The sequence below is a fragment of the Aedes aegypti genome, chromosome 2, assembly GCF_002204515.2.
Source record: "Aedes aegypti strain LVP_AGWG chromosome 2, AaegL5.0 Primary Assembly, whole genome shotgun sequence".
Taxonomy (NCBI): Eukaryota; Metazoa; Arthropoda; class Insecta; order Diptera; family Culicidae; genus Aedes; species Aedes aegypti.
Genome location: NC_035108.1, coordinates 429,817,588 through 429,844,132, shown reverse-complemented (window position 1 = coordinate 429,844,132; position 26,545 = coordinate 429,817,588). Strand labels below are relative to the sequence as shown.

Genomic DNA, 26,545 nt, shown 5'->3' with positions numbered 1-26,545 from the left:
TGATTTCTTAAAGAAAGACTCAGAATTCTTTATTGAATGAAGAAATGATTTCTCTCGAAGACATTCTGACGTCATATCCGAATTTCCCAAAAACAAATAACGAGCGGTGGAAATTCTACAGACTAGAAATGCAATTGCTGTCCCTTAATGTAAGAACTAACGTTGAAAATGTATAAGAGATATAATTTTGCCGAATCATTTGAACAAACATAATTCAACAGAAGAAAATTTAATTGACAAGAATAAAGTTTTCTTTGTTTTCGTGTTATTTTTTTTGGTTCTACATCAATCAACTTAATGAAACTTTGCCAACAATATATCGCCAATTCAATCGGTTTATGGCCGCCTTTCTCCATCCTAAGGATGGCATCCTTTACTTCAACCCACGCTTTCTTGTTCCGACCGGATTCGATGCGAACACCATCTTTGGCTACCTTCTGGATACCGGGTTCGCCGTAGAGCTCGTGGTTCATCATTCGCCGCCACATCGTTATCCTGCACGCCGCCGAATCGTCCTAAACACCTGGCATTTGAAAACCCCAAGAGCTTGCAGATCCTCATCGAGCATAGTCCACGTTTCATGCCCGTATAGAACTACCGGTCTTATGTACAACATTTGGTGCGAGGGTGAATCTTTCTTGACTGCAGTTTCTTCTGGAGCCCATAGGCACAACTTCCACAGATGATGCTCCTTCGTATGTCACGACTTAAGTTGTCTGCCATAATCAAGGATCTGAGGTAGACGTAGGACCAGCATGTACTTTGTTTTCGACGCATTCACCGGAGTGACTCTTGTTGCATCCCAGTTCAGGCGAGTGGAAAAATCTCCAATCGTTTAAAATTTTCTTCCAATAACATCCATGTCGTCCGCGAAGCAGACAAATTATCCGGATCTCTTGAAAATCGTGTCTCGACTGTTAAGTCCGGCTTTCCACAAACTGGAGTATTCGCCCGAGACCTTCACGCAGTTTTGCACACCGTTCATCGTTGCTTCAATAAATCTTGTGAGCTTCCCAGGAAAGCTTTTCTCGTCCATGTCACACGGTCAATACTGTCGTCTGCCACTATTAAATCGATGAACAGATGATGCGTGGGGACCTGGTATTTCTGGAGGATTTGGATTGTAAGAAGAAGATTTGGTCCGAGCGGCTGTCAATGAAAGCTTGTTGATAACTTCCCACGATCTCGTTTGCTATAGGTGAATAGCGTGGCGCTATCCATACTAAGGTATGGAGGACCAATTTGGTCAAAAGCGCTGAGAACGAGCAGAAACCTTAAGCGGTTGGAAAGCACGTACAGAATAATGTGCTGAAGAGTAGCAAGTGCATACGGACGGTATCTAAAGAGACCGTGTGCATCATAGCCGGGATGACGCCCATCGGGCTCATCATCAAGGAAGATGTTCAATGCTTCAACCAAAGGGGTACCAGAGGAGTCCGCGACACGTGTAAAGAGGAAACGCTCAGAAGTTGGCAGCAGGAATGGGATAACTCCACTAAGGGTAGACCCATCGGCTAATACCAAATATGTCAGATTGGTATGGAAATGAACTTCCATCTGACGCAGTTCCTGTCAGGACATGGTTGCTATAGACCAGGTGTTCTCAACCGGTGGTCCGCGGACCCCTAGGGGGCCGTGAAGAGCTATCAGGGGGTCCGCGAAGCCATTGAGAGCAAGTGTCTCCTGATTGGTGAATAAATGTGAGGAATCTTAAGGCTAAGTAGCCCGTCATTCGTTTTGACAGCCATGTTGATTTTGCAGCTTGAAATTTCAAAGTGATAAAACTCAGTCATCTTAAGTAATATTGATTCAGAAAAGTATCACTACTTGCGCTTACATGCAGAAATTATGCTGATACTTTTTCAGCAATGTCAGTGCAAAACCAAGTGGTTTTCATTAAATCGCAATCGTTAGACGAATTAGCCACAATCATCGATGCCCAGTACAAATTTCAATGGTGGCCTACTTCTATTATAACCGAGTTTCAAATTTTGTATTTTGTTTTTTTTTTCAACTGTGAAAGTACTGAGAAATACCTTCAATGTGATCCTGTCAGTTAAGGATTGCACATCAACTATTACTGAAAATCCATTCAATTTCTATCCAGTGAGATCATGGAAATTAAAAACAATGAATTCTTGGAGAAATCCATAGGAAATTTCTGTAATATTTGTGGCATAATCCTTGGTAGATTTTGCCAGCTCACTGACGAAATCCAAGGTTTTCGGAGATTTCCTGACAATTTTTTTTTGTCAATTCTCCCAACGGCAGATAGTTGGCTTCTAAGAAACCTATGAAATCTGCAGTTAACTCCTGGGAATATTTTTGACGATTTATTAGCGAAATTGAAAATGTTTGTATGTGAGGTATTTTATTTTTTGCATATTTGATTCAATTCGAGGTTTGTTTTAAATTGCTGAGCTCATTTTTGGTCACAAAATTCGTTGTTTCCAAGCGCTTCTTATTGCCAAGTTTCAAACGATTCGGCCGCGAAAATTCCTCCCATCAAAGTGGATCCTTGAAATGTCAAAGTTCTTAACTTTATTCTGACCCGTACATACATGCGACTTTCTGTTGTTCCTACTTGCTCTGCATGAATTGTTGATTTTTTTCAAGAACCTTTATGGAAGTTCATTGTCGTATTATTGGAAAAATACTAGGTAGATTCCTGATTCAATTCTTAGTGCACTCCTCCGAAAGAAGATTCTTGCATTGTGGATTATAGGCATGATTTGTAGGAGTGTCTGCCCAGTACATCAGATAACACTTCAATATTCGTATTGTGTATTTTGTACAACACAGTTGAAAAAAAAAACCTCTCTTTTCTCTCAGGTGCTTCTGGCGATGGTCAACCGCGTGACGACCGAAAAGATAAACCATTTTGAGAGATTCGGTTTGTTCGTAAACATTGGTTTTAAGAACATCCATCTTTAGGGGTCCTCTAGCTGTTTGTAATGGTTCAAAGGGGGTCGCGGCTACGAAAAGGTTGAGAACCACTGCTATAGACAGTACCTGCATAGGTTCGGGCTCTCAGAATCTCCTGCGTACCCCAATTGCGCTGGTGTGGAGGAAACAGCGGAGCATGTCGTGTTCGATTGCCCCCGTTTCATTGTTGTGAGAGGTCGCATGCTCGCTGCATGCGGTAGAGACAATATGGTAGAGAGAATGTGTGCGGATGCCGAGTGATTGAACCCATGACACGATGCGGTCACTGCCTGACGACACTAACCGCTCGGCCACGAAACCCACATTAACTTTATTACGCGTGGTAAAGATGGACAAATTTTGGGTGAAATTATGAAAAAAAATCCACGTGCTCGGCTGGGATTTGAACCCAGGACTCTTGTATGCTAGACGAGCGCTTTACCAATAGAGATGGTCGGGTTTCCCGATTTATTTTATTTCTTAAAACCCGGACCCGACCGAACCCGAGACTGTAATTGAAAAGTATACCCAGACCCGACCCGTACCCGAAAAATTTTCGCTGTTCAAACCCGAACCCGACCCGAAACCCGTAAAAGTTTTCAAAGAAAAACCCGAATAGAACCCGAGTTTGAAAAGATCATAAATTCATCGTTTCTGATGCATAAGGAAGCTTTTAAGTTGTTACTCTGTTCACCATTCTCGCCAAACCCGACCCAAACCCGACTAAAACCGACTGTTTTCAAGCCCGAACCCGACCCCCTACCCGATAATTGTGTAGCCTTCAAACCTGACCCGAACCCGAACCCGAAAAATTTTAAATTTTCATACCCTAACCCGACCCGAACCCATCGGGTTCGGGTTTCGGGTTTGAAAACCCAAGACCTGACCATCTCTATTTACCAACTAAGCTACCGAGCCGCTTGGTGACCTAATAACTGAGTTGGTTACAGGGTTAGAATTCAAATCCCTACAGGCCACGCAGACCCCTTTCATAACCCATATCCTGGGAGGGAGGCACAGGTACTACACATGAAATTTGATACATTTTTTTCCAAACTGCGAGATAACTCCAGTTTGCCAACGACAATCAAGGCAGGCTTGATGAAAATCACTAGTTTTCATTTGTTGTGTAACTTCGATCTTTCTGGACAAACATTGAAAAAGGGCCACAGAATTCAGTTAAAATAAACGGTGCTCTCATGACGTTACTTTTTAGTGTGCATGAATTAATTCTAATTAAATTTTTGCTACTTTTGATGAAATGCAAAAATATGCTTTGGCTAATTACGCGCTTTTGTCATGTTTGTCCATTGTTTAAGAACCGGGCTCACAGTGACAGTTCGTGACAGCAAAATCTCGGCTCACTGTGACGTAGAGAAATTTTATATTGGTTTCTCCCTCCCAGCCCATATCCATCCATCTCATGTTACGTAGGTTGTTCTTGAGCTGTTGAATGGCATCCTTAACTTCCGCCATAGTGGTTGGTTTCCACTGTCCGCAGTGCTGACGTCGCCAACACCCTGTCCTGACCTCCTATGCCTGTGTCCTCTGCGCCATTCAGGTGTTCATCATTGTGGTGCTTCCACCTTTCGACCACCTCGCATCCGTCCATCAAGGTGGTCCCATCCTTATCCCTGCACATTTCAGCTCACGGCATAAAGCCTTTGCGGAATGCGTTGAGCTTCTGATAATACTTCCACGATTCTTGAACGGTACACGGATAAAATGAAGTATTCAAACGTGAGTTCATTCCACTCAATTCCGGGGGTTCGTGCGTTAATCTAATTTTGAGTTGATGGGGTAGAAGTTGTTTTCATTTGCAGCCATGCGAACGAATACTTACTGACTAAGTTTTTTTCACTCAACCGGCAGATCAAACAACTCAACTTCCAGTACTAGGCCTCTTACTCAAATTTGAGGTAACGCACAAAGGTTCGGTTTTTGGGTTGTTTTGCTCTTCGCTCATTGACAACAATAGAAAGAGCGAATGAAAAATGGAAAGAAAAATAACTCAAAAGTAAGTTAAAAAATACTCAAATATGGGTTTTCCGTTTTCTCCGTGTACATTTGTTATTTCCGCTTCAGTCTGTATCGTTACACGTTCTGTCGCGTACCATGCTGCAGCATTGCAGCTCGCGCTGCATTTTTCTCCTCCAAAAACTCCTGGCACTCCTCGTCGAACCAATCATTTCTTGAACTCCGTTCCACGTATCCGACCATGCTTTCGACAGCGTCGTTAATGGCTACTTTAACTGTCCTCCAGCAGGCCTCAAGAGGGGCTCCATCGAGCTCACTCTCATCTGGCAACGCTGCCTCCAAATGCTGCGTGTACGCATTGGCGACATCTGGTTGTTTCAGTCGCGCTAGATTCGCTTTTGGAAAGCACGTACAGGATAATGTGCTTAAGAGTAGCAAGTGCATACCGGACGGTATCTAAAGAGGCCGTGTGCATCATAGCCGGGATGACGCCCATCGGGCTCATCATCAAGGAAGATGTTCAATGCTTCAACCAAAGGGGTATCAGAGGAGTCCGCGACACGTGTAAAGAGGAATCGCTCAGAAGCTGGCAGCAGGAATGGGATAACTCCACTAAGGGTAGATGGACCCATCGACTAATACCAAATGTGTCAGATTGGTATGGTAGAAGCCATGGGGAAGTGAACTTCCACCTGACGCAGTTTCTGTCAGGACATGGTTGCTATAGACAGTACCTGCATAGGTTCGGGCACTCAGAATCTCCTGCGTGCCCCAATTGCGCTGGTGTAGAGGAAACAGCGGAGCATGTCGTGTTCGATTGCCCCCGTTTCATTGTTGTGAGAGGTCGCATGCTCACTACATGCGGAGGGGACACGTCCCCCGACAATATTGTAGAGAGAATGTGTGCGGATGCCGAGTGCTGGAATGCAGTAACTACGGCTGTCACTCACATTATGTTGGAAATGCAGCGTCTATGGCGCGCCGACCAAGAGTTGGCTGCAGAGGATTAGCCCTGCCGAGGCTGGTCCCTTGTAACATTGTTTAAGTCGGCTAGGAGAAGCAGTTTGCCTAGGCTACTTCTGCTACACGTGTTGTGCTATATGCACTGGTCCCTTCCCGAAGAAATACCGTAAGGTGGTTCCGGGGAGATGAGGGTCTGAGTCCAAGGGTCATGTCGATGCACTGTTCACCACTTGAGCAATTCTAAATGAATTGCTCATGCACAGTGCATAGGCTGGTTTTAGCGGGTCGTCGTTGGTGCGTCATCCCCGCATTCCCTGAGTTATCTTCTCAGGGGATCTGTTTGCAGATTTCCCCCTTGTAAAAAACAAAAAAAAAAAAAGATTCGAGGCGGGCGTCGGTACTGTACATCGTTGATGACGAATAGTTTTGGGCGCAATTCCACCCCCCCAGGTAGTGGTCGGAGTAAATGTTAGCGCCACGATAGGTTCTAACGTGTCGAAAAGCTAAACATTACATATACTTTGCAATTGGATTAAATGGACAAATTGCTAAAGTTAAAGAGTCGGCCTTTAATTCTCAACATTTTTTCGTTGATCGGCCACCACCCGCCCTTCGCTATAAAAGCTGTTCCCAGCTCACGTGTGTTGCCACAGCTCTGGTAGATAGTATGATTACCGCTAAACGTTCGCATCATTGATCCTGTCCAGCACATCTCCTGCAGCGCTATAATTCTGAAACTACGGCTCTTCAGCACATCGGAGAGTATGCATGTCTTCTTCATCTTCTTCTTGGCATTAACATCCTCACTGGGACACAGCCTGCTTCTCAGCTTAGTGTTCTTATGAGCACTTCCACAGTTATTAACTGAGAGCTTTCTTTGCCAAATTGCCATTTTTGCATTCGTATACCGTGTGACAGGTACGATTATACTCTATGCCCAGGGAAGTCAAGGAAATTTCCATTACGAAAAGATCATGGACCGACCGGGATTCGAACCCAGACACCTTCAGCATGGCTTTGCTTTGTAGCCGCGGACTCTAACCACTCGGCTAAGGAAGGCCCCTAGAGTATGCATATACTTCCGATGAAGTTGAGAGATTTGCAGTTCCAAGTACCGAGCTTCCAATCGCTAGTCCATTTCCGTCGCTGTGGTCTTTGCCGATTGTTCTGAACAGCATCGTTGACGTTCCTGTGCTGGTGTATTTTTACGATTGGCTTGTAGGGCCTGACATCAACCCCATAAATTTCCGGAGGACTCCTGAATGTTCGGAGGGCCATAGTGCACAGTTCAGCTTAGAGTCATTCTCTGGCACTCGGGCGATGATCAGCCGCCAGTAGGAATACGTTTTTCAAAAACGGAAGGAATTTGTTAGTGGGGAAGGTTTAAAAGCAACATGATTTGTATTCACCCTGATTAGTGATGCGATTCATGCAACATCAGTTCAAAAAGTCACCTATCAGTTCTTTAAAGCGACCTGTACCTTAAATTTGTGGCGTGGAAATGTCTTAGGGCCGATTTCTTCACCTTCGCTTAATTCGTAAACAACGTTTATCCATATAGTTAAACTAGGTTTAAGGCTTAAGCGGTGGTGAAGAAACCGCTTATTAGAGCGGCATTAGATTCAGCAACAAAAATTTCACTAGAAACACATGATTTGATCCTTGAGACACGCAAAAATGTTTGTATACGCTCAGTTGTATGTTCAAACTTACCCAGCCGATAGATCAATTGGAGTCAGCGTGCTGGACGTGCCAGGAATAAGCGTGGGTTTCGAATAGTTCATCGGATTGCGGGAACCGTGCTGGTGAGCTGGCGGCGGTTGCAGAGAGCTCGAGCCTGCCGAACTGTTACGACGGGCGTCAACGAGTTCGTAATCGTTCAACGACATTCCACCTGCCGATTGTTGTAGTGAGGTTTGCTGAGACTTGCTACCGGGTGCTACTGAAAAGTGAAAAGTATTTGACAAAGAAACATTAAATGTGGTCTTCTTGGGCAAGATCGATGGATGGAACATCGAAATCAACTAGGGGAACTTTACGACATCAATTGAATTTTGATTTCACAAAAAATAAGCAACTAATTGGAGAATTTTGATTTAGATAGCGCCTGTTAGATGCAATTGCAAAGTAATTCAAATGTGTTGAAATCAGGTTCTTTTGCAAAAAACATCGCGCAGACCATTAAAAGGGGTCGTAAATGAAAATGTAATGAAAATAAAATGTAAGCCAATTGATTATGTTTACCTGGACTCTGAGTATTATTCAACAAAGCATGCAATTTGGCCCTTTCTGTTTCAACATCAATAGCAATGTGTCTCTTGCGTTGTTTCTTACTTGACGAAAGCGAAACATTGGCAGCGGCAGCGGCGGCTGCAGCAGCCGCAGCTGCCATTTGACTTTGGCTTAAGCCTTGAGTACCACCTGCTCCTGCCCCAGTGCCTCCGAGGCCAACAGCCGAGAGGGCAGCCGCCGCGGCAGCAGCTGATTGGGCATTCATTGCCGCTTGGCTGATTTGTTTCGCCCCGGCGTGATCGGTTGTGATCGTGATAACGTCCGGCGTGCTGGACGTCGATCGCCGCGTGTCGGCATCTACCGAAATGATCCGCTTGATCGTCTCATGCAGCGGAATGTCCAAATCGATGCCCAAGCATCCGGTGTAGGCAGAGTAGGATTTACCCACAGGCCACTCGCCATGCTCGATACAGTAGATGATGTGTCCGACTCGACGCTCCAGGGCAAAGTCGCGGAACCATTTTACGATCATCGAAGTGTCAATCATGCTGGCAAATTTGCTCATATCTGTGGAAAATTAAGACAAATGATTACGATCGCGCTATTACACAGTGCAACATTTTCGAGGTTAACAAATATTAACAAAATTCTGACTTCAGAGTTCGAAAGTACCGTAAAATGGGGCGAATAGAAACACTTTCCGACATGTTTGAATGTGTACAACTTAAACCGTGTGGATAAAAACCAATTTTATTAGCCTTAAATATGGGTCACGTCTTCCTTTGCTCAGACCCCAATTGCTGTTAAAAAATAAAAATTATATCGTACAAAGATTTATAAAAATGTTGTATGTTTCTATTCACCCCGCAATGGGGCGAATAGAAACACTGTTCAGTAAATATCAATACTTTTTTCATTTTAATGGAAAAATAAACACATTTTTAAGTGCATCTTGAAGAAATATCAACATGTATTTACTCAGTGAAGAAAAAAAATAAAATTTTTAAAACTAAGTTCAAATTTCGATCATTTTTGATATCAGCCAAAATAGCGGATGTTTCAAGCTATCAAAAATTATTGAGATTTCAATATTTTCTTCTCAACTTTTTAATGAGAAATGTAGCAAAAATTTTAATATAAAAATAGTCCAGGGATACTCTGTTGTTATTGAACTAATGGAGAAAAAATATTTCAGTAGGTTTCTAAAGTTTATCATTACGTAATAGTCGCATTTTCAACTGAAGGTCGTTTTGTTTCTATTCACCCCGTTTTACGGTACACATCATGGTACACACCCAAACTACCTAACAAAACCCTTTTTGGGGAATGATAGTTTAATGCGAAATTTTGGATTAAAGTCACAAGTTTGAAAATATTACAGCGGAAATATAACCCTATAAATAATTCCAGAGACTCCAAAATGATTTTTTTTTTTCAGGAAATCCTCCAAAGATTACTTCACAAATTTCTCAAGACAATCTAGGAGTCATCCAGTGTTTTTTCATTCGATTTCTTTATGATTTCCTAAAAGATTTAGGAAATTTTCAATCAATATTTTTTTTAGTAAGGTACCGTGGGGCAAGTGGGTAATGGAATTCGCATAGTTGAGATTCTTCAAATTCTAGAGACTATAAATTGAAACAAATGAGGTTGTGTATATTTTTTAGCTTGACTCCCACCATATATAAGCAGCATGCTAAAATTGATTTTTATGAAAAATTAAAGAAAGAAATACAGAAAAAGTGTTTGAAAAATGTCTCCTTATTTTTCACTTCCTCCAAAAGTGGGGCAAGTGAAAAGTTTACCGTTTTAAACAATAAATTCAAAAACAAACAGTTATATTCACGATTTCTATTAGCTTTAACACTTGTTAAGGCTTCCCAATGAACAATAACATAAGTAACATGTAAACAAAGAAAATGTTATTCTCTTCACTTCAATTCTCTTCTGTTCAGTTATGTTAGTTGAAATGATTCGACAACATTATAACTGCAACATTTCCAATGTTAGTTCTCACATCATGGGACAGCAATTGCATTTCTGATCTGTAGAATTTCCACCGCTCGTCATTTGTTTTTAAGAAAATCGAATATGACGTCGGATAACTCTTCGGAAGACATAATTTCTTGGACCGGAATCCATCAAATAAGTATTTACAATCTTTTAAATGTGGATAGACCAATACCCCATGTTTATGTTTTGAACTAGCTTTACATAGACATTCCACGAGATTTCCGTGTGTTCTCTAATATTGCAACTTTTCAGTCAACGTCTTCCTTTTAATTGGCTGCCCGAAGTAGACATATTGATATTGTTATGTTTGGCAACATCTTTTAGAGAATTTCCATGATTTCTAATAGCTTTTGACGCTTGAGTATAGTGTTTCTTGAATTATCAGCACGTTACGTTTTTCTATGATAATTGCGAACCATGTTTACTTATGGCTACTTAAAGAGAAAGCACAAATTCACTCTCTAATGATAAACTTTTCACTTGCCCCACCTGATAAGAAAATTGACGGTGTTTAAATTTAGTTATTTTTAGGTCTACGTCGAATCAATTCTAAAACTTTTTTTATTGCAGTTTGAAACTGTCACAGAGGACAACTAAGAAGTGGTACAGGAAATTATTTTTCGCAACTTTTTTCCACTGAAAATATTAAAATAAGATTGTACGCCGCCAACTTGTTACGGAGTAACAGTTGACAGGTTGACAATTTTTCACTCTATTATGCAATAATGGCTGAAAAATCTCAGAAATATCTTATCTATCATAATGTTCTCAATGACCTCAAAGGTTTACGCATGAGTTTAAAACGTTAATTCACATATTCAGTAAAATATATCAATTGTTTTCACTTACCCCATTTACCCACTTGCCCCGCGGTAGCTTATTTTCAAAAACTGAAGGCAGAATGTATTTAACATTTTATGTTTTGCCCTCTATTATTATTCACTGTACTGTAAACTTACTTTTAAAGTCTTCCTTCGATACACTGTTATCCAACTGCTTCAACTTCATCAGCGGTTGGAACACTTCCAGATCTGGGAAACGAGCCTTCAGATCAGCCGCCTGTTTCGAGCATTTCTCTTCATCGCTCAAAACGTTCGGTTTCACGTCAGCCTTCTGTTCGTCCAGTATGATAACGTCAGGCGAGGATTCTCGATCGGCGTCTGACTTCTTCGCTGTTTCCGAATCATCGCCCTTCTTAGCAGGTGATTCCTCCTCGGTTTTCACCGACTGTTCAGCTGCATCGACCTCGTCAGATTTTGCTTCTGTTTCTTCTGACTTCTTCTTGTCCTCACTTTGTTCATCCTTCGCTTCATCATCCTTTTCTGTTACACTTTCATCCTTGGCTTTTTCTTCTGCATCAACCTCCATGGCTTCCGATTTCTCTTCCTTAGACTTAGTTTCTTCTTCCTTATCTACATCGCCATCTTCTTTCTCTTCCGAATCCTTATCCTGTGCAGCCTTTTCATCGACTTCAATTTTATTATCCTCATCTTGAGAAGATTTTTCGTCAGATTTCTCTTCCTTTACGTCCTCTTTCAGGTCCTGGCATGCCTCGACCGGTTTTTCCGATTGTGCACCCGCTTCCTCTTGCTCCTTCTTGACTTCGTCTTCCACCTTTACTTCGGCTTTTGGTTTGACTTCTGACTGCTCCCGGTCCTTATCCTGAGCATTTTCCGTTTCTTTCTTGATCGGAACCTTTTCAATCTTAAGCGATCCGTCTCCCTTTTCGAGCTTCATCGCAAGTTCAGCTTTCTCAGAAGCTTCGGCCTTAGCAGCCTGCATCTTCATCAGCTGTTGATTCTGCAGTTGAATTTGAATTTCCAGATTTTGCAGATATTTCTTAGCTGCCTCGTAGAAGGGGAACTCCGGATCTGCGAGAATCAGCTGTTCCGAGCGATAGATACCGTGCTTGAGCACTGCCCGTAGCAGCTCTCGATCATGCTTGCCCGAGATCCACCAATCGGGAGTGTCCAAATTGTTCTCGCACAGTTTGATGTTCTCCTCCAGTTTGGGGTGTTTGATGATTTCGCGGGCCTTCGATAGCAGTTCCAGCCGATCGAGGATCAACTTGGCGTGGTCCTCGGTCACATCGTCCACCAATCCCTCCAGTCCCTTTTCATCGTCGTTCAGCTTGACGCCAGCCTGACGTTTGCACATGGCGATGAATACCTTGTAGAAATCGCTCAGGTTTTCGTCAGACTTTTTGTCCAGCTTGGCGTACACCTTGAACCTAGAAAGTACGAAGTTCTTGAACTATCATTTCTAACAGACAAAACCGGCAACCATTTTACCTTGACCAATCGGGCGTTGGTACGGTTGTGTTGGGTATCAGATCAATGCCATACCCGGTGAGAACGCGGATGAATTCGTTCTCTTCGCGGCGTGTCCATTTCTTGGGTATCTGCTCTAAACGGATGCGTTCCCGTTCGCGCATGACCTGTTCCGTTTTTTCGCGACGTTCCATTTTCTGGAATTAGGCAAGCGTTAGTGAAATTCTGTACTCCTTGAAACAGTTCAAATACAGTTGAATCGAAACTAAAGTTTATTTTTTTAATTTTGGACATCTACTACAAAACTAAAGGATACCGAATCTACATAACCGCCACCAAACGTAGGGGTTTGGGAAATAATAGAGGAAGTACAGTTTTCTATACCAATCATCGAAACGGAAAAGCTTTCTAATATAAATAGTATAATCAACCCATTTTTCGATCCCACCATTTTATACTAACCAAGTACATGGCTAACTTTTGCAGATCGAGATTGGCCAGCTGCGAAGCATCGGCCGGATTGAGGCCCAGCCCTAGGCTCAGCATGAGACTGAAGTCAGCAGCCGTTGGCATTCCACCGGTCGGGGTGGAACCTCCCAGAGAGAGACCCCCAGCGCCGGCCGATGCTTGCTGCTGTTGGCTCTTGCTCAATCCGCTAGTGCCAGCGTAGGAAGTAGATGCGCCACCAGCGCCTCCGAGTTGCTGCTGAGAGCCCATCATTTGCATCGACTGAGACTGCTGCTGGTGCTGGGGAGTGAGACTACCGCTCATGGCCGGTCCAGGGGTAGTGCAAGGCGTCGACGGATTCGATGACGATTGACCACCCATCGAAGATGCCGGCGGTACGATCGCCTGAAGCTGATTTTTGGGTTTGTTCGGAATTTCGAACGACAGCAGCAATTCAACACACGGACGCCAAGAAAAGATGGGGAAGATAAGGTCATTTGTAACGTTTGGGGATGCATATAAGGTTTTATGGGAGCAAAGGGTGAGTTCTAAAGCGCGTAATGGTAAATTGAAGTATGGGGATGAAAATGAATCGGCAATGGAGGTGACAACAAATATTTCAGAGCGTAGATACAAATCAAGAGGGAATCATATTGAATGAAATGTATGGGTGGTACATTGAAAAGATGTGATATAAATTATGAAAGTTTTGATGACGAAATCCAGGCCACGAAGGTATATTCGAGGACAGTGGTTCCAGGCTGCCGTCCCTCTTTAAGTTCTAAGAACATCCATGGACCCCCGGGAATGAACATCAGCGTGCAAACTGATGACGTTCAATACAGCTCAAATTACTACATCATCGCGACAGACATCTTTCAAATTTCTCCCAGATGTCGAACAATGAGATCCAAGAATTCACCAATGATCTCGTTAGGCATCCATGTAAGAACAATCAAGGAAGCTGTTCAAAAGATAAGGAAAAGCCTGCCAAAGAGCATGGAATTTATCAGGTTTACCCCTTTTGGTATGATCGCATAGAATCGTTTGGCATGGTGTTCTAGTGCTTAACCTTCAAATATATTGAATTTGATCGAATCACACCTGTTGAGCAAGAACTATTAATAAATTGTCCGCGATCGTACTTTCCATTGATATTGATTACAAATTGGACAATTAGTTTAATTGGTAAGACGACTACAAATCGTCATTTGCGAAGAATAGAAACTCATATACCTAGTACTTGATTATTTAGTTTCAAAACCAGATTCCGCTCATTTAAGGGAAGTTATGTGTTCAAATGTTTATTATAAAATAACTGTTGTGTCGATCAATACTATTTTTATGTCACAATGTAGTTCCAAGTATAGGAAAAAAAATAATTGCATTTGTTACTGCATCTAAGTGTTCTTATTTTCGCTCACGGTAAACAGATTTCGTGACGAACTTACTAAAAATGCATTATTTGGAATTTCGTTAATCACCCTGATATTTTTAATGGTCAAACCATAACTAGTACTGCAATAAAGAAGGTTGTATACTAAAATCCACATTTCTTTAAATTTTGCCTAATGTTTTGCATGAGCGGTTATTGGAACACACAAAAATACCTGAAGATCCAATAACCGCTTACGAGGTCTTGTGTTTTCAATATAAAGAATCATTTTACCAAATGAAAATAATGTCAGACGACATTATTTGAAAGTTATTAATATTGTTAGAATATATCCGTGCAAAAATGTTGGTTTTAGACACGAAAAATCAATTTTTACACTAGTGTGAGCGAAAATAGGGGCATGAGCGTGGACTGATGGTACATTATTGTGCATTTTTTATAACAGCTAACACATGCTACACGCAAAGAATTATCAGCTATTCAAAACAATCTACATCACTTTGAATGTAACATGCATTCATGTCAATGATAATTCTTGTTGCTCCTAATGTTTAGTTTTGCTTAATGCAAAATATTGAAAATGTGAAACGCCATTCAGGGTGTCCATTCAAAATCAGTTTTCCAATTCCCGGATTTTTCCCGGACGTTCATTAAATTAAAAATACGGATGACAATCCTGCGGATAATCCTCCTGCGACTTGCATAAAATGTGAACAAATTTGGAAGACTAACTTATTTATGATTTTTTTTTTAATAAATTTATAGAACACTGTGAGCTTAAAACGATTTGTATTTCGAAAGGGTTTTGGACAAATAGATTCAAAATATTTGTTGAAGTATCTAAAAGACTCTAAAAGATCTAATATGAAACTGGCGAAACGGTTTACATGAGTCTAAGATTGCATCTTCCAAATAATCTTTAAAAGATTTGGTCAATAATCTCGCAAAAAACGTAACAAAAAGCTGGCTTATTTATTCATCGAAGATTTTGCCATGGAACTTGTTGAAAATATGTACAAACATTAGTTTGAACAATTGAAGTTCAGACACGAAACATAATCTTCATAATCAAGAGAATTAACATAACTACACATTATATAAAATTAAAATGAAATTACCTTTAATAATTCGAAATATATCCAAACAGTTAGTTGCTTTAAACGCATATAAATAACTTCACCGAATTATAGTAGATTTTAAACATCATCAAAGGGCAGAGTGTGCGTATAAAAAATCTGGTAAATCTTGTATGGTGCACATAAAAGCTAAGTCGCAGAGCTAGGCATACGCGACAACTTTAAATTGCCAATCAGTAGAGAAAATCTCCTGTAAATTCAAAATTCATCAACTCTGAAGAAATAAATTCTGGCAAATCTCTTTCATTAAAACTGTTTTACAAGCCTGAGCTGTGGAACAAATTCCCAGATTTTTTTTTTGGATTTCATGAAGAGTTTGGGAGTAAGTTTACGATGATAAAGGAAGATTATTTAGCAGAAAAATTGCAGATAAATTCCTAAACGTTCTTGTGGAATTTCCGGCAGAATCGAGAACTTAAAATAGTAGAGGAAAAATACAAGTAAAAATATATTAAAACTCAACCCTCACTCACTCACAAGGTAGCCTTATCCAAGCCTTTTTTGTTTTCGATGAACTCGAGGAAAAATTGAATGAGGTGATAACTGGGCTTTAATCTTGGCTATAATAATTAGAGATTGACTTAGACGTATTATAATAATCTAGACTAGATATTTTTCAACACTTGTAGTATATGAAACAACCGTATCATTAACGCTTTATAAAGCGTATCTATCAATGACTATCGTTGATTTAACATTGAATCATGAAAATAGTAACTTAAGTGATAATTTTTCTGAAAAAAATGAATTTAGTGACTTTGTGTTGCAAATAATGGCATTTTAGTCACCAGAATAAAAAAAAGTGACTCGCTACCGCCTCATAAGAACTGTGTCATAGTCAAACTAGTTCCTAATCTAAAAAAGGCTTCATCGAAAATCAATTTCATAAATAATCCCAGAAATCTTCCAAACGGAATTTTTCTTGAATCTATCCAGGATTTCAAAAGATCTCTCAATAAATAAGCCATGTGTTTTTTTCGCTTAGCTTTTCATTAACAACTACGAATCTACTAGAAATTTCAAACAGAATCATTCAAGGATCTTTTCTAGAATCCATTAAAAACTTTATTAGCAATCTACTAATATCAATTTCAGTGATCTTCCAAGAAACTGGTCAATTATCGATTCAATTCCCGTTAGGATTCCAGCAAAGATTTCATCAAAAATTTGCCATGAATTTGAATAGAATTCAAACAAAAATTTCGCCAAGAGCCTTGCCATGAATCACTAAGTACCGTACTAGAAATGTTTCATAGTTCTTAATTGTTAACCATCTTTCTACCAAACCATCAAAAGATAGTGATAGTGGGAGGTACGAGTGCACCTTATGGGAAAAAATTCGCCCATGTTGCTTGAAAATTAAAGAAACTGGTAGTCTTACGATTGAAATACATATTTTCCCGGGGTGTTCTTTAAATTCCCGGGTATTTCCCGTATTTTTCCCGGTAATTTGTAATTCCCGGGTTTTTCCCGGTTTTCCCGGATTTCCCGGATGGATGGACACCCTGGCCATTGTTTTTTGTTTGTGAAGTGAAAACGTGTTAAATAGCTGTGAGCCCAACATACCGGCTACATAAAAGTAAGTTTTTTCATTGTTTCTCGATTTTGTTTCCATTTTTTATTAAAATTTTTCTTTGTGATAGTCCACCACAAACATTGTGAATGGAAACAATTTTGAAGAACTGAAGCTTGAAGGATTGAGAAGGTAATTCCGTCTTCCATTAAACCATATAAATAATGAAACACATATTTGTTTCAGGTGTAGTCATCAGCAAAAAACTGAATGCTGAATAAGTAAATTGAAGCCAATCACTATGAAATGTTATACATGGAAATGAAATCTCGCGTTCAGTATCATAAGGGCGTAACTGCAGTTTCGAAGAAACCGAGAAAATCTATATAAAAGTTTTCAACAAACAAAAAATTCACGTATTTTATTGTTTTAAAGTGAATTTATCTGAAAATTTATACGAATACTATCACGCCATTAGAGCATCCGGTGCCAAAAGAAGTACACGTAAATTATGCTGGAAAATGAAATAAATTGTAGTTACGCCGGTATGTCGCATTGGAAAAAGTTACGCCACGAAGCAAAATCATAAGTTTTTGATAAATTAACAATTTTTATAGCACCAAACAGATTCTGAGATACTCTAATAACTTTTTGTTAAAATTTCATGCCTACTGGAATCGAACCAGCTTCTCAAGTACGTACACTTAGGACATATTTACAAATAATAAAACAAAACTTTCTTCGATAATACCATGTTGGTGCTCATGTATCGTTTACGGCTAAGATACAAGGAAAGTTTGTCAATTTTTAACCAGAATTTGATCGAATTATTACGAGTTATTCTACACTGGTTCCAGATTGTCCTTTTCTGTTCCTACAACATTGCCTGTACGGGAATCCGTGGTGTACTAGAATCCACTGTGCTGTTTCAATGATGATAACACAAATTTACTGAAAAATGTTTTGACTGGTTTTTCAACATCACTCACCTACAACTGCAGTATATATCTTCACCATTTCTTCAGGTGTAAACTAGTAATCCTTTATAAGAGAGATTCGCGGAAGCTGACATTTCTGTCAAAGTGTGAGCCAATCGAGCAGCGAGAGCTGTCAAAGTGTGAGCCAAACGAATGCGTTATGTTTGTTTTGAACTTTTCTTGAGGAGTAATGTAATCCACTTGAAACTATTTCGGTAAAAGTAATTTTGCATGAAGCAAAAAAATGAAATATTTTTCTTTTTAAATTTTTGTCAATGCGATTTTTAGTTGTTGGTTTTTTCGGCTGTTTATTAGTTTGGATATGTAGCTCAAAGATCTATAACAAAACAAAATAAACTCTTTAGCAATGAGGAAGTCATGTCCGTGTTACAATACTATTCTCGACGCCGAGCAAAATCAGCACTGCTGGTCTGTTGCCAAATCATTCCATTTTACTTCCGCTTATCTCTCTATAAAGGATCACTAGTGTAAACCATACTACATCCTCGAATGCATCAAATTTAAGCAACTGCGCCATATCGTGTGTAAAATGAAGAACTAATACGGAGCAGCAAATATTTTCTGTTAGACATTTTGTAAACACGGAATAGTATCGCACTTGGCGTAACTTCAACAGATGATGACCAGAAAAGTTACGCCTGACGTATTTTTTTTCCCATTGCAGTTCTGTAGTTACGTCAAATTATGTTCTTGAAAATATGGTATTTCTAGAATGTTTTTAGTAATAATTTTTGGTAGGGTTATAGTTTTGGACCTGTAGAATTCAAATTTTTACGAAATCTCATTTCCCGCCAAAACTGCAGATACGCCCTTATGATACTAAACGCGAGAAATATGTGATGTAATAACGTTTTTTTTGTTTAAATGTTTTTTTTTTAGAAAAATAATAAAAATTTTCGAAGCTTTAAGCAAATAGAAATGTCAAATAATGCAAATGGATTTATTATTTAAACGAATAAAATAATCTTTGATTCAAAAAATAACATTGCGTTGTTTCCAAAAAAAAAATTCAAATAGACTAATTGGTTGTTATAAAACCATGTTTTTTAAAACAAAAATCATACTTTTTTAATTAACAATTCACCTAGTATGCGATATGCGTTGTACAAAATATCAGCCTCAAATAAGCACTTTTGAGTTCCTGGTAATTTTTAGAAATTTTAGTTTTCTCCCATACTGCCATAAAATGCACACTTGGTATTCCATTTACTCAATGCCTACTTTTGTCGAATGTTACAAATATGCAGTTATGGTACTGGCCATTATTGTACAGTTTCCTTTTCAAATTATGCCAAAACTACCATTATTCCATCAAACCGGAGCTACTAGTCGCCTCTTTTTTTACCTGTTCTACGATACAAAAAATCAATATTTTGGAAAACATGTTGGTTATGTTGTATATGAAAAAAAAGCTAGAAATCAAATATTTTAACTTATCTCTACTCAGTAGACGCCTATTTGTTGAGAAAAATCATAAATTTGAGTATTTTAGGAAAAGTAATGAAAAAACCAGTCAACAAATTTTCGAAGATTTTTCCATGAATTCATCTAAGGATTCCTCGTAAATCATCTCAAAAGGAGTTCCAAATTTCGACTGATTTTCTCAGCGGCCCTTCTGAGGATTTTATCTGACATCTGCAGAAATTTTGCCAAAAATGCCCACAGATGTTGGCATATCAAGCGTGTGCTAGAATAGATTTCTTTTCATCGGTCCTCTCTTTCGCGAATAAATTGACAAGATGAAAGTATGATTGAACTTTTTCAACTTAGAACGCTTATTTATCACCTTTATTTATTAGCAATGACGAAGCGAAATCGATCGAAAATATACATTATAATTTCCAATGCTTGCAACATTATAAATATGCAGTTGCTTGAAAATGTTCTATACCTAATTTAAGCATCGCCCTCAGTGAACAAACCCAGTTGATTCTCCCTCCCATGGGCTCGCTCAACCAGTAATCAAAAGCAGCAAAGCAAACAAGACAAACTGCTTTGCGTCTCCATCGTATTGCAGAGAATATCTAGTTCAGCCGTGTAGTCTCTTGTGCACGAGAATAGCGTGTATAAACACAGCAGGAATGTGCATTTGTATTGGCATTTCTAGACCAACAGTGGCGTTGTAGGAGAAGTGTGCCAGTTTTGGCCACCCTATGGAAAAATATTGTTTATACATAAATCAAACGACCTTTGGTTACTGTCAATACATTAAACGAAAGATTTCTCAATTTTTTAGAAGGCGCCATCTGTCCAAGTTGTCAGGCTCCTGCGATATCCGCAAAACAAGATTCAAGTATACTAGTACCAGGTGGCGGGTAGAAAAATCTTGAATTTGATGGCTTGAACAATGACAGCATTTGGATTAGGTACTGAACTAATTTGTCGACGGCGCCATCTTTATAAGTCGTCAAGATTCGGTGATATCGGCAAAACATGAGCATAAGAATGAGCATGAGCAAAAATGACCGTACAATTCGTAGTTGCTACTCCGTGATTGACCAGAGGATTCGAAATTGCACAGAGATTTAATAAATGAAGCTTTGGATTAGCTTACCATTCTCAATGTGCACAAAACAAGAGCTCAAATTTTGAAAGTCAATAACGGCGCCGGCCATGTTCTTACGGACATCGGGGAAGGGAAGGAATGTTAGTTGAACAACCATTGTTACTAGAGACCGAAAATACACCTGCATCTCCACAGTTGTTATGGAAAGTACATTGAGTTTGTGGGATAAGGCTCTGGGAGTCATCTATGCGACCCATGATATATTAACGGCTTACCGAATTCGCGATATAATTCGGTAACTACATTGTACGACGAACAAGTGTTTTCGCTCACCTCTAAGGATCTAGCTATCTAAGGGTCAAACAACGATTCGCGACACTTTTCCACTTCATTACGCGAAGATGCGCGGCAGGTTTGTTCCTGATCCCATCACCTGCCCCCGCAGGAGTAAGTGACAAGGTTTAACGATCAAACACTACTCGATTTGGCGATATCGGCAAAACAAAAGTTTAGTACTTACTTTAGTACCACCTGGTGGCAAAATCTCGAATCTCTCTGGTAGAAGAATTATAAATCTTGAGCTACTGAAAAACTTTGCCGAAAACGTCATCTTTCTATGTGGTCAGGATCCTTAGATAATAATATAAAATAAAAGTTTTATGCTCACTAGCGCCGCCTGGTGGCAAAATCTAGAATTTCATGGCTCCAACAATGATAGTACTTGAGCTACTGAATACTTTGCCGAAGACGGCATCATTCTAAGTAGTCAAGATCCCGAGATATCGGAAAAACAAATTTTCACTGAACACTAGCGCCGCTTGGTGGTAGAATTATACATTTCAATGACCACCGCATGGTAGCCCTTAATATACTGAACAATTTTGCTGAACATCATGACCCTCTATTTTGATTACTTTTTAAGATGCTGATCATTTATAAAAACGGTTGTTAATCTGAATTACGGTCATAAAAAGAACCGTTGTAAATAGAATGATCGTAAAAACAGGTTGGAGTGTACTACTAATTGCAATGGTATAAGAAAAATATGGAATAACTTATAACTTTTGATCACAGCGCTGGATAACACCACTTCAATACATTTGAACACATAACTTCCCTTAAATGAGCGGAATCTGGTGCACTGATGGTACCTACTTCCGGTTCGATGTAAGAAATCTTCTTCGATTAGTCAAACAATGATAAACATATATATTAGTGACTAGATAGGTCCACTAAGCTTCGTTTACTGTTATGATAACCTATTCCAACATATTGAGGATACATTGCAAGTGTTCTAGTGGGTTCTAGTGACAGTGTTGAGGGATTTTGATACTTGTAGTGCAATACTTGTGCTGCCTTCTGAACTCTGTATTCACCCAATGCGTGAACGCAGTGTAGATAAATTGAGTGTTCTAACCGGCCTAATATTAGCTACTAAAATGTGTACGACGCTACCTACAACAAGACGCAACACCAACATAAAAAAAAAACTGACTTAGTTTGTCGTGTACATGAACGAAAAAAATAAAATCAACAATCGATTACATTTACCATGCTCTGAACTATTTGCGTGTATGTTCGTGGATAATCATGCAATTCAAACGGAGGAATCAGATGCTTTTTGGATGATGTGAGGGAGGTGATTGCGGGAATAAACGGAACATTTCTTGTTTCCGAACGTGGCACTAACCTTTGCCTTCTGTTGTTGCTTCAGCTCTTCCTTCTTGTAGTTGCGCTGGTAGGAAGTGATGACACGTCGGAGACGGGTGTTCAGGTCCTGCATCGTCGGCCACATCAGATCCGGGTTGGTGTCCAACGGGGCCGGCGTGGGGGCAGCACTAGTTGCGGTACCAGCTGTGGATTCTTCATCATCTAGATTAGTGTTTATTGAGCAATTGGTTATGAAAACAAACCTACTACTGACACTACGCTGTTGGGCGTAGCTATTAGAATGGAAACATGGGCTTACCGTCTTTGGAATCGACGCCGGCCGACGAGGAACGGGCCTCCGAGGGTCCGTCCTCTGGATCGTCTTCGTTGTCTCCCTGCTTGGAGTTGGCATCGTCATCGACCCTAGATTCGGGAAGAGAGATAGACAGAAAGAAGTTAGTGGAATTCAATGTAGAGGCTAACGGGGTACTCTCAGTAGACTATCAATGGTTTCAATGAGCCTGGCAGATGGATGTGTGTTGGTTGATGAACGTGAGGTAGTTAATTGAAGGATTCAACGAATGTAACACAGAGAGCTCAGTGAATGTATTGTATTATGCTGAGGAATTTTGATGCTTTCAAGCGTAAAATGATCGTGATATTTAGGAGAAAGGAAGGTGGCAAATGATTTGCTTCATTAGTCACCGCAATGTTATCCAGAAGCATCGTGCTGAATTCAAGTCTAAGCAAGGTCTCAGGTGGGATCAATATCCGGAAGATACTTACGCTACAATTATTACTATACAAAAGATCGTCTTCAGGAAGTTATGGAAAGTCTAGTTATATTGATACACTCACACTCAAAAGATTAAAATTATAACAACCAAAAACACACATTCCAGCCAAGTAAAAACTCAAACTAACGGGAAACGACTTCAGTTTCCGGATAACGAAACATAGATGTATGCTTGTAAGAAGATACGGATAGGAACGAGGAGAGTACTGAAATTGGCGAGAAAGAAATCGAAACTTACTCTTTGACAACCGTCGCTTCCTCGACGATTCCGTCGCCGGGACCGCAGTGGCTCTGGAAGCAGAGCATCGGATCCGCTCGCATCACGCGGTAGTTTTCGCAGCCATGCTTATACGTGCCGACTAAAAGGCTGCGATCGCAACAATTTGGATTCCACCACGAGCACGGCAGCTGGTCAGGCGTCGGCGGTGGCCGAATGGGGAGATCGCTACATACGTGATCGCGGGGCACACACACAGACATTGATAACACATTCGGTTGATGATACCAGTGGTTGTTCAGGGGTCGGGAAATTTTGATTTTTGTTTTGGTTTGATTTTTTTTTGTTTGAAGAGAAATAGAGAGAAAGAGAGAAACAGAAGGGGTTGTTGTGGGTGATCAGAAAGGTAATCGATTTGGTGTTCGTTTTTTTTCTTTGCTCCTAGAACTAGATATGAAATAATTTTGCTAATCGTTAATCAATCAACAGAACGGGACAACTAAAGATAATATGTTTCGATAATTCTTGATTTTACTAGAGAATAAAAGTACTAACACTAGAAGCTTATTGTGTTTTAACTACAAGATATATGATAGGAAACAAACTGATAGAAGAAGGATGTGACGAGAGGACAAATAAAGTGCGGAAAGGCTGGCCGATTCGTTTCTATATAGAGAATGTGCAGGTTGCGGTAATAAATTGATAAGATTTATGAGACTAGAAGTCTCCGCAGAGGAGAAACACAATATACATTTCCCGACTAAAGTATAGAATCGCTTCATCCAGTATTGCAACACCTATTTGCAATATTACAGTTAATAACTGTGGAAGTGCTTATAAGAACACTAAGCTGAGAAGCAGACTTTGTCCCAGTTGGGACGTAACGCCAGAAAGAAGAAGATGCAATTCTCGCTGAAGCGAGAACATACTGTAGTCAGGTAGTGAATGTTGTATGAAGCCTTCCAATTAGTCATTACTAATCTGCTTCAAATCGAAAACACTGTCAACACTTAATAACGAGACTCTCATTTTGTATAAGATTACAGTGATCGTTATATGAATTGAGGTTTTTTCTTTGCAAGCTAAGAATTTACACATTTTCATGCTCACTAGCGCTGCTTGCCTGGTGGCTAAATTTTGCATTCAATAACTCAAACACTATCGTCCTTGAGCTATTGAACACCTTTGCCGAAGACGCCATCTTTCTAAGTGGTCAGGATCCTGAGATAACCGCAAAACAAAAGTTTCAACGTTGTTTACTGTCCTTTAAAAGGTCATTTAACATAAATGTCATTGGACATAAACAAACTTTATGAAGAATAGGCATATTCCGAAAGAAAGGAATTCTGGTTAAGCTAAAAGACCATTATGCCAAATGACCGTTGTGCCAAATGGCCATCATGCTAAATGACCTTATACCAAACGACCTTATGCTAAATGACCCGCTCCCGTTTTTCTTCTATCTTCTAACGATCTTTTGATTCAGTGGTATTCAGAATCATAGATGCAACACGCAAAAAAAAAATGGTGCGGTAAAAACTACCATTTTAGCGGGTTAACTCAAGCGCTCGCACCGGCAATTTTTAGCAGTTTCAAGAATGGGCGTAGTCAGCTAAAATAGTAATATTTTCCACAGATTTTTTTCCCGTGTACCGGTGAAGTACACTCAGGCAACTGGTCTAGCGAAATTCATTGGTTTTGTCTTATGAAGCTGTATGTAGAATAACTCCAAATCTGAACTTCAAAACAAAACTATGATTTCTATACGCTAGTCATACCGCATACTTATGAAACAGTAAATATGGAGTCTTTCGTGGTGAATGAATTGAACCTAGCTTCAAAATTATTGAATGGTGTTCCGGGATTCGATCTCGATGTATTCCGAAGTAAGTAATAATTAATAAAATTACAATTATTGACTTAACTCCATTAAACATAAACGACCATACAGCTGCCGGTGTTCAGTGATTCGATAGTTGTCTGGTAGAAGAAATACATATGATTTTTTATATTTATGTATGTAAGATATACTTTTGATGTATTTCATAGGCCTCCAATCGCGAAACGCAACATACTGTTAGCCATCTATACTTTGGTAGCGCAACTAGTCAGTGGATGAGAGATTTGATTTTTCACGCATTCATCACATGCCTCTGTGGGGGAAAATGTTTTATTTTCCTGATAAAAGACAGTCAACAGTCAAACGGTTAAGTGGAAAAGGTAGAAATATCCATGCTCTATGTTCTACATTCATTTGTTTTTTATATTATTCCACTACTTTCATAAAAAATGAGATCCGGCTGGTAGGAGCACTAATTTGAGGTTGGAAAACCAGAATGAATAGTTTCATTGAAACTTTCGCCTGAGCGATTTTTGCACTTGTATAAAACACGTTTCGAAACATTCTCCGCTGCCTCTAAAAATACCATTGGGTAGAGAAATGAATTCTCTACCATAGAATTTCATTCAATTTCATACATTATTTCACTTAAGCGGTGAAAATAAATATTTTGTTCCGAATGTTTTGAAACCATGAACGAGTTTGACATTGCTCTCGTCAACCATCATCATGACGACAGCAGCACACCCCACCGGACGAATTGTCGTTTTGGGAGCGAATAGGGCTTTGAAAACGTAACACTGTCAGCAAAACCAACAGTTGGCGTACCAGTGTAATGTTTTAGTATAATTAGTTAAACCTTCCAGTCGTCGCGCGGTTTGCCACCGTCAGAACCACCACGCTGCTGTTGTGAACGAAAAGCGAGCTTTTTCAACAGTGTTGTACAAAATACAACAGCGCGACGACTGAAGTGTTAAATACAATCGATGGAACACCATACTGCCTCATAGATGGAACTCCATAGAATACCATACGAATGAAATAACAAATATGTCTTTAGACGTAATAAAGATTTGTGATATTCTACAAGGGTAAATGTAAAATGTTTTTATCTTGAACTAAACAGTCAGCAGTTATTTTAGTATTGAATATTTTAGGCCTAAAAAGACGATGGCTCTGTTTTCAAACTGGATAATCCCAAAAAATTCTTCGGCAAAGCTGATATAATCTGTACAAGATCCCTATAAGCAATCTATGTATAGATCCTATCAGTATGTAAGACAGATATTTAGGATTTTTTTTAAATCAGAATCAGTATTTTATGGAAGTTTTCCATGCAATTCGGATTTTATTGAATTTAAGTCCAAGAATTTTCCATATTTTTTTTAGAATTTCCTTCAATGATTCTTTCAATTTTGCTAGAAATTTTTCCAAGGTGGATATTTAAAGAATTCAGCCTGTTATTGTTTAAGATTTCCTCCGAATTTGTCGTTAATGATTTTTTTTTATGTTTTCAACCAGGTATTTCTCTAAGAAAATATTCATAATTTATTTCAGAGACTTTGAGACATTTCTCAAAAAAGTACTTAAACAATTTATCCAAGAATGTTCCTATGTTTAGAAATTGTTGGAAAACTTTTTTTATAAACAATTTATAGAAATTCCC

General features: G+C 39.5%; 1 protein-coding gene across 11 annotated transcripts in view; it reads right to left on the bottom strand.

Moving 5' to 3' along the window:
* Nucleotides 1–26,545, bottom strand: part of LOC5573942 — a 126,099-nt gene that overhangs the window by 6,804 nt on the left and 92,750 nt on the right. For 6 of the 11 annotated variants that reach the window (XM_021847700.1, XM_021847697.1, XM_021847698.1 and 3 more), the window contains 8 exons: nucleotides 23,061–23,267; nucleotides 22,346–22,449; nucleotides 22,067–22,248; nucleotides 12,843–13,238; nucleotides 12,402–12,577; nucleotides 11,070–12,340; nucleotides 8,110–8,664; nucleotides 7,579–7,807 (listed from right to left, as the gene is read on the bottom strand). In XM_021847700.1, the coding sequence (XP_021703392.1) occupies nucleotides 7,579–7,807; nucleotides 8,110–8,664; nucleotides 11,070–12,340; nucleotides 12,402–12,577; nucleotides 12,843–13,238; nucleotides 22,067–22,248; nucleotides 22,346–22,449; nucleotides 23,061–23,267 (3,120 nt within the window). The remainder of the gene's footprint in view (nucleotides 1–7,578; nucleotides 7,808–8,109; nucleotides 8,665–11,069; nucleotides 12,341–12,401; nucleotides 12,578–12,842; nucleotides 13,239–22,066; nucleotides 22,249–22,345; nucleotides 22,450–23,060; nucleotides 23,268–26,545) is intronic. The other 5 variants (XM_021847704.1, XM_021847705.1, XM_021847708.1 and 2 more) reach the window with 5 other exon arrangements.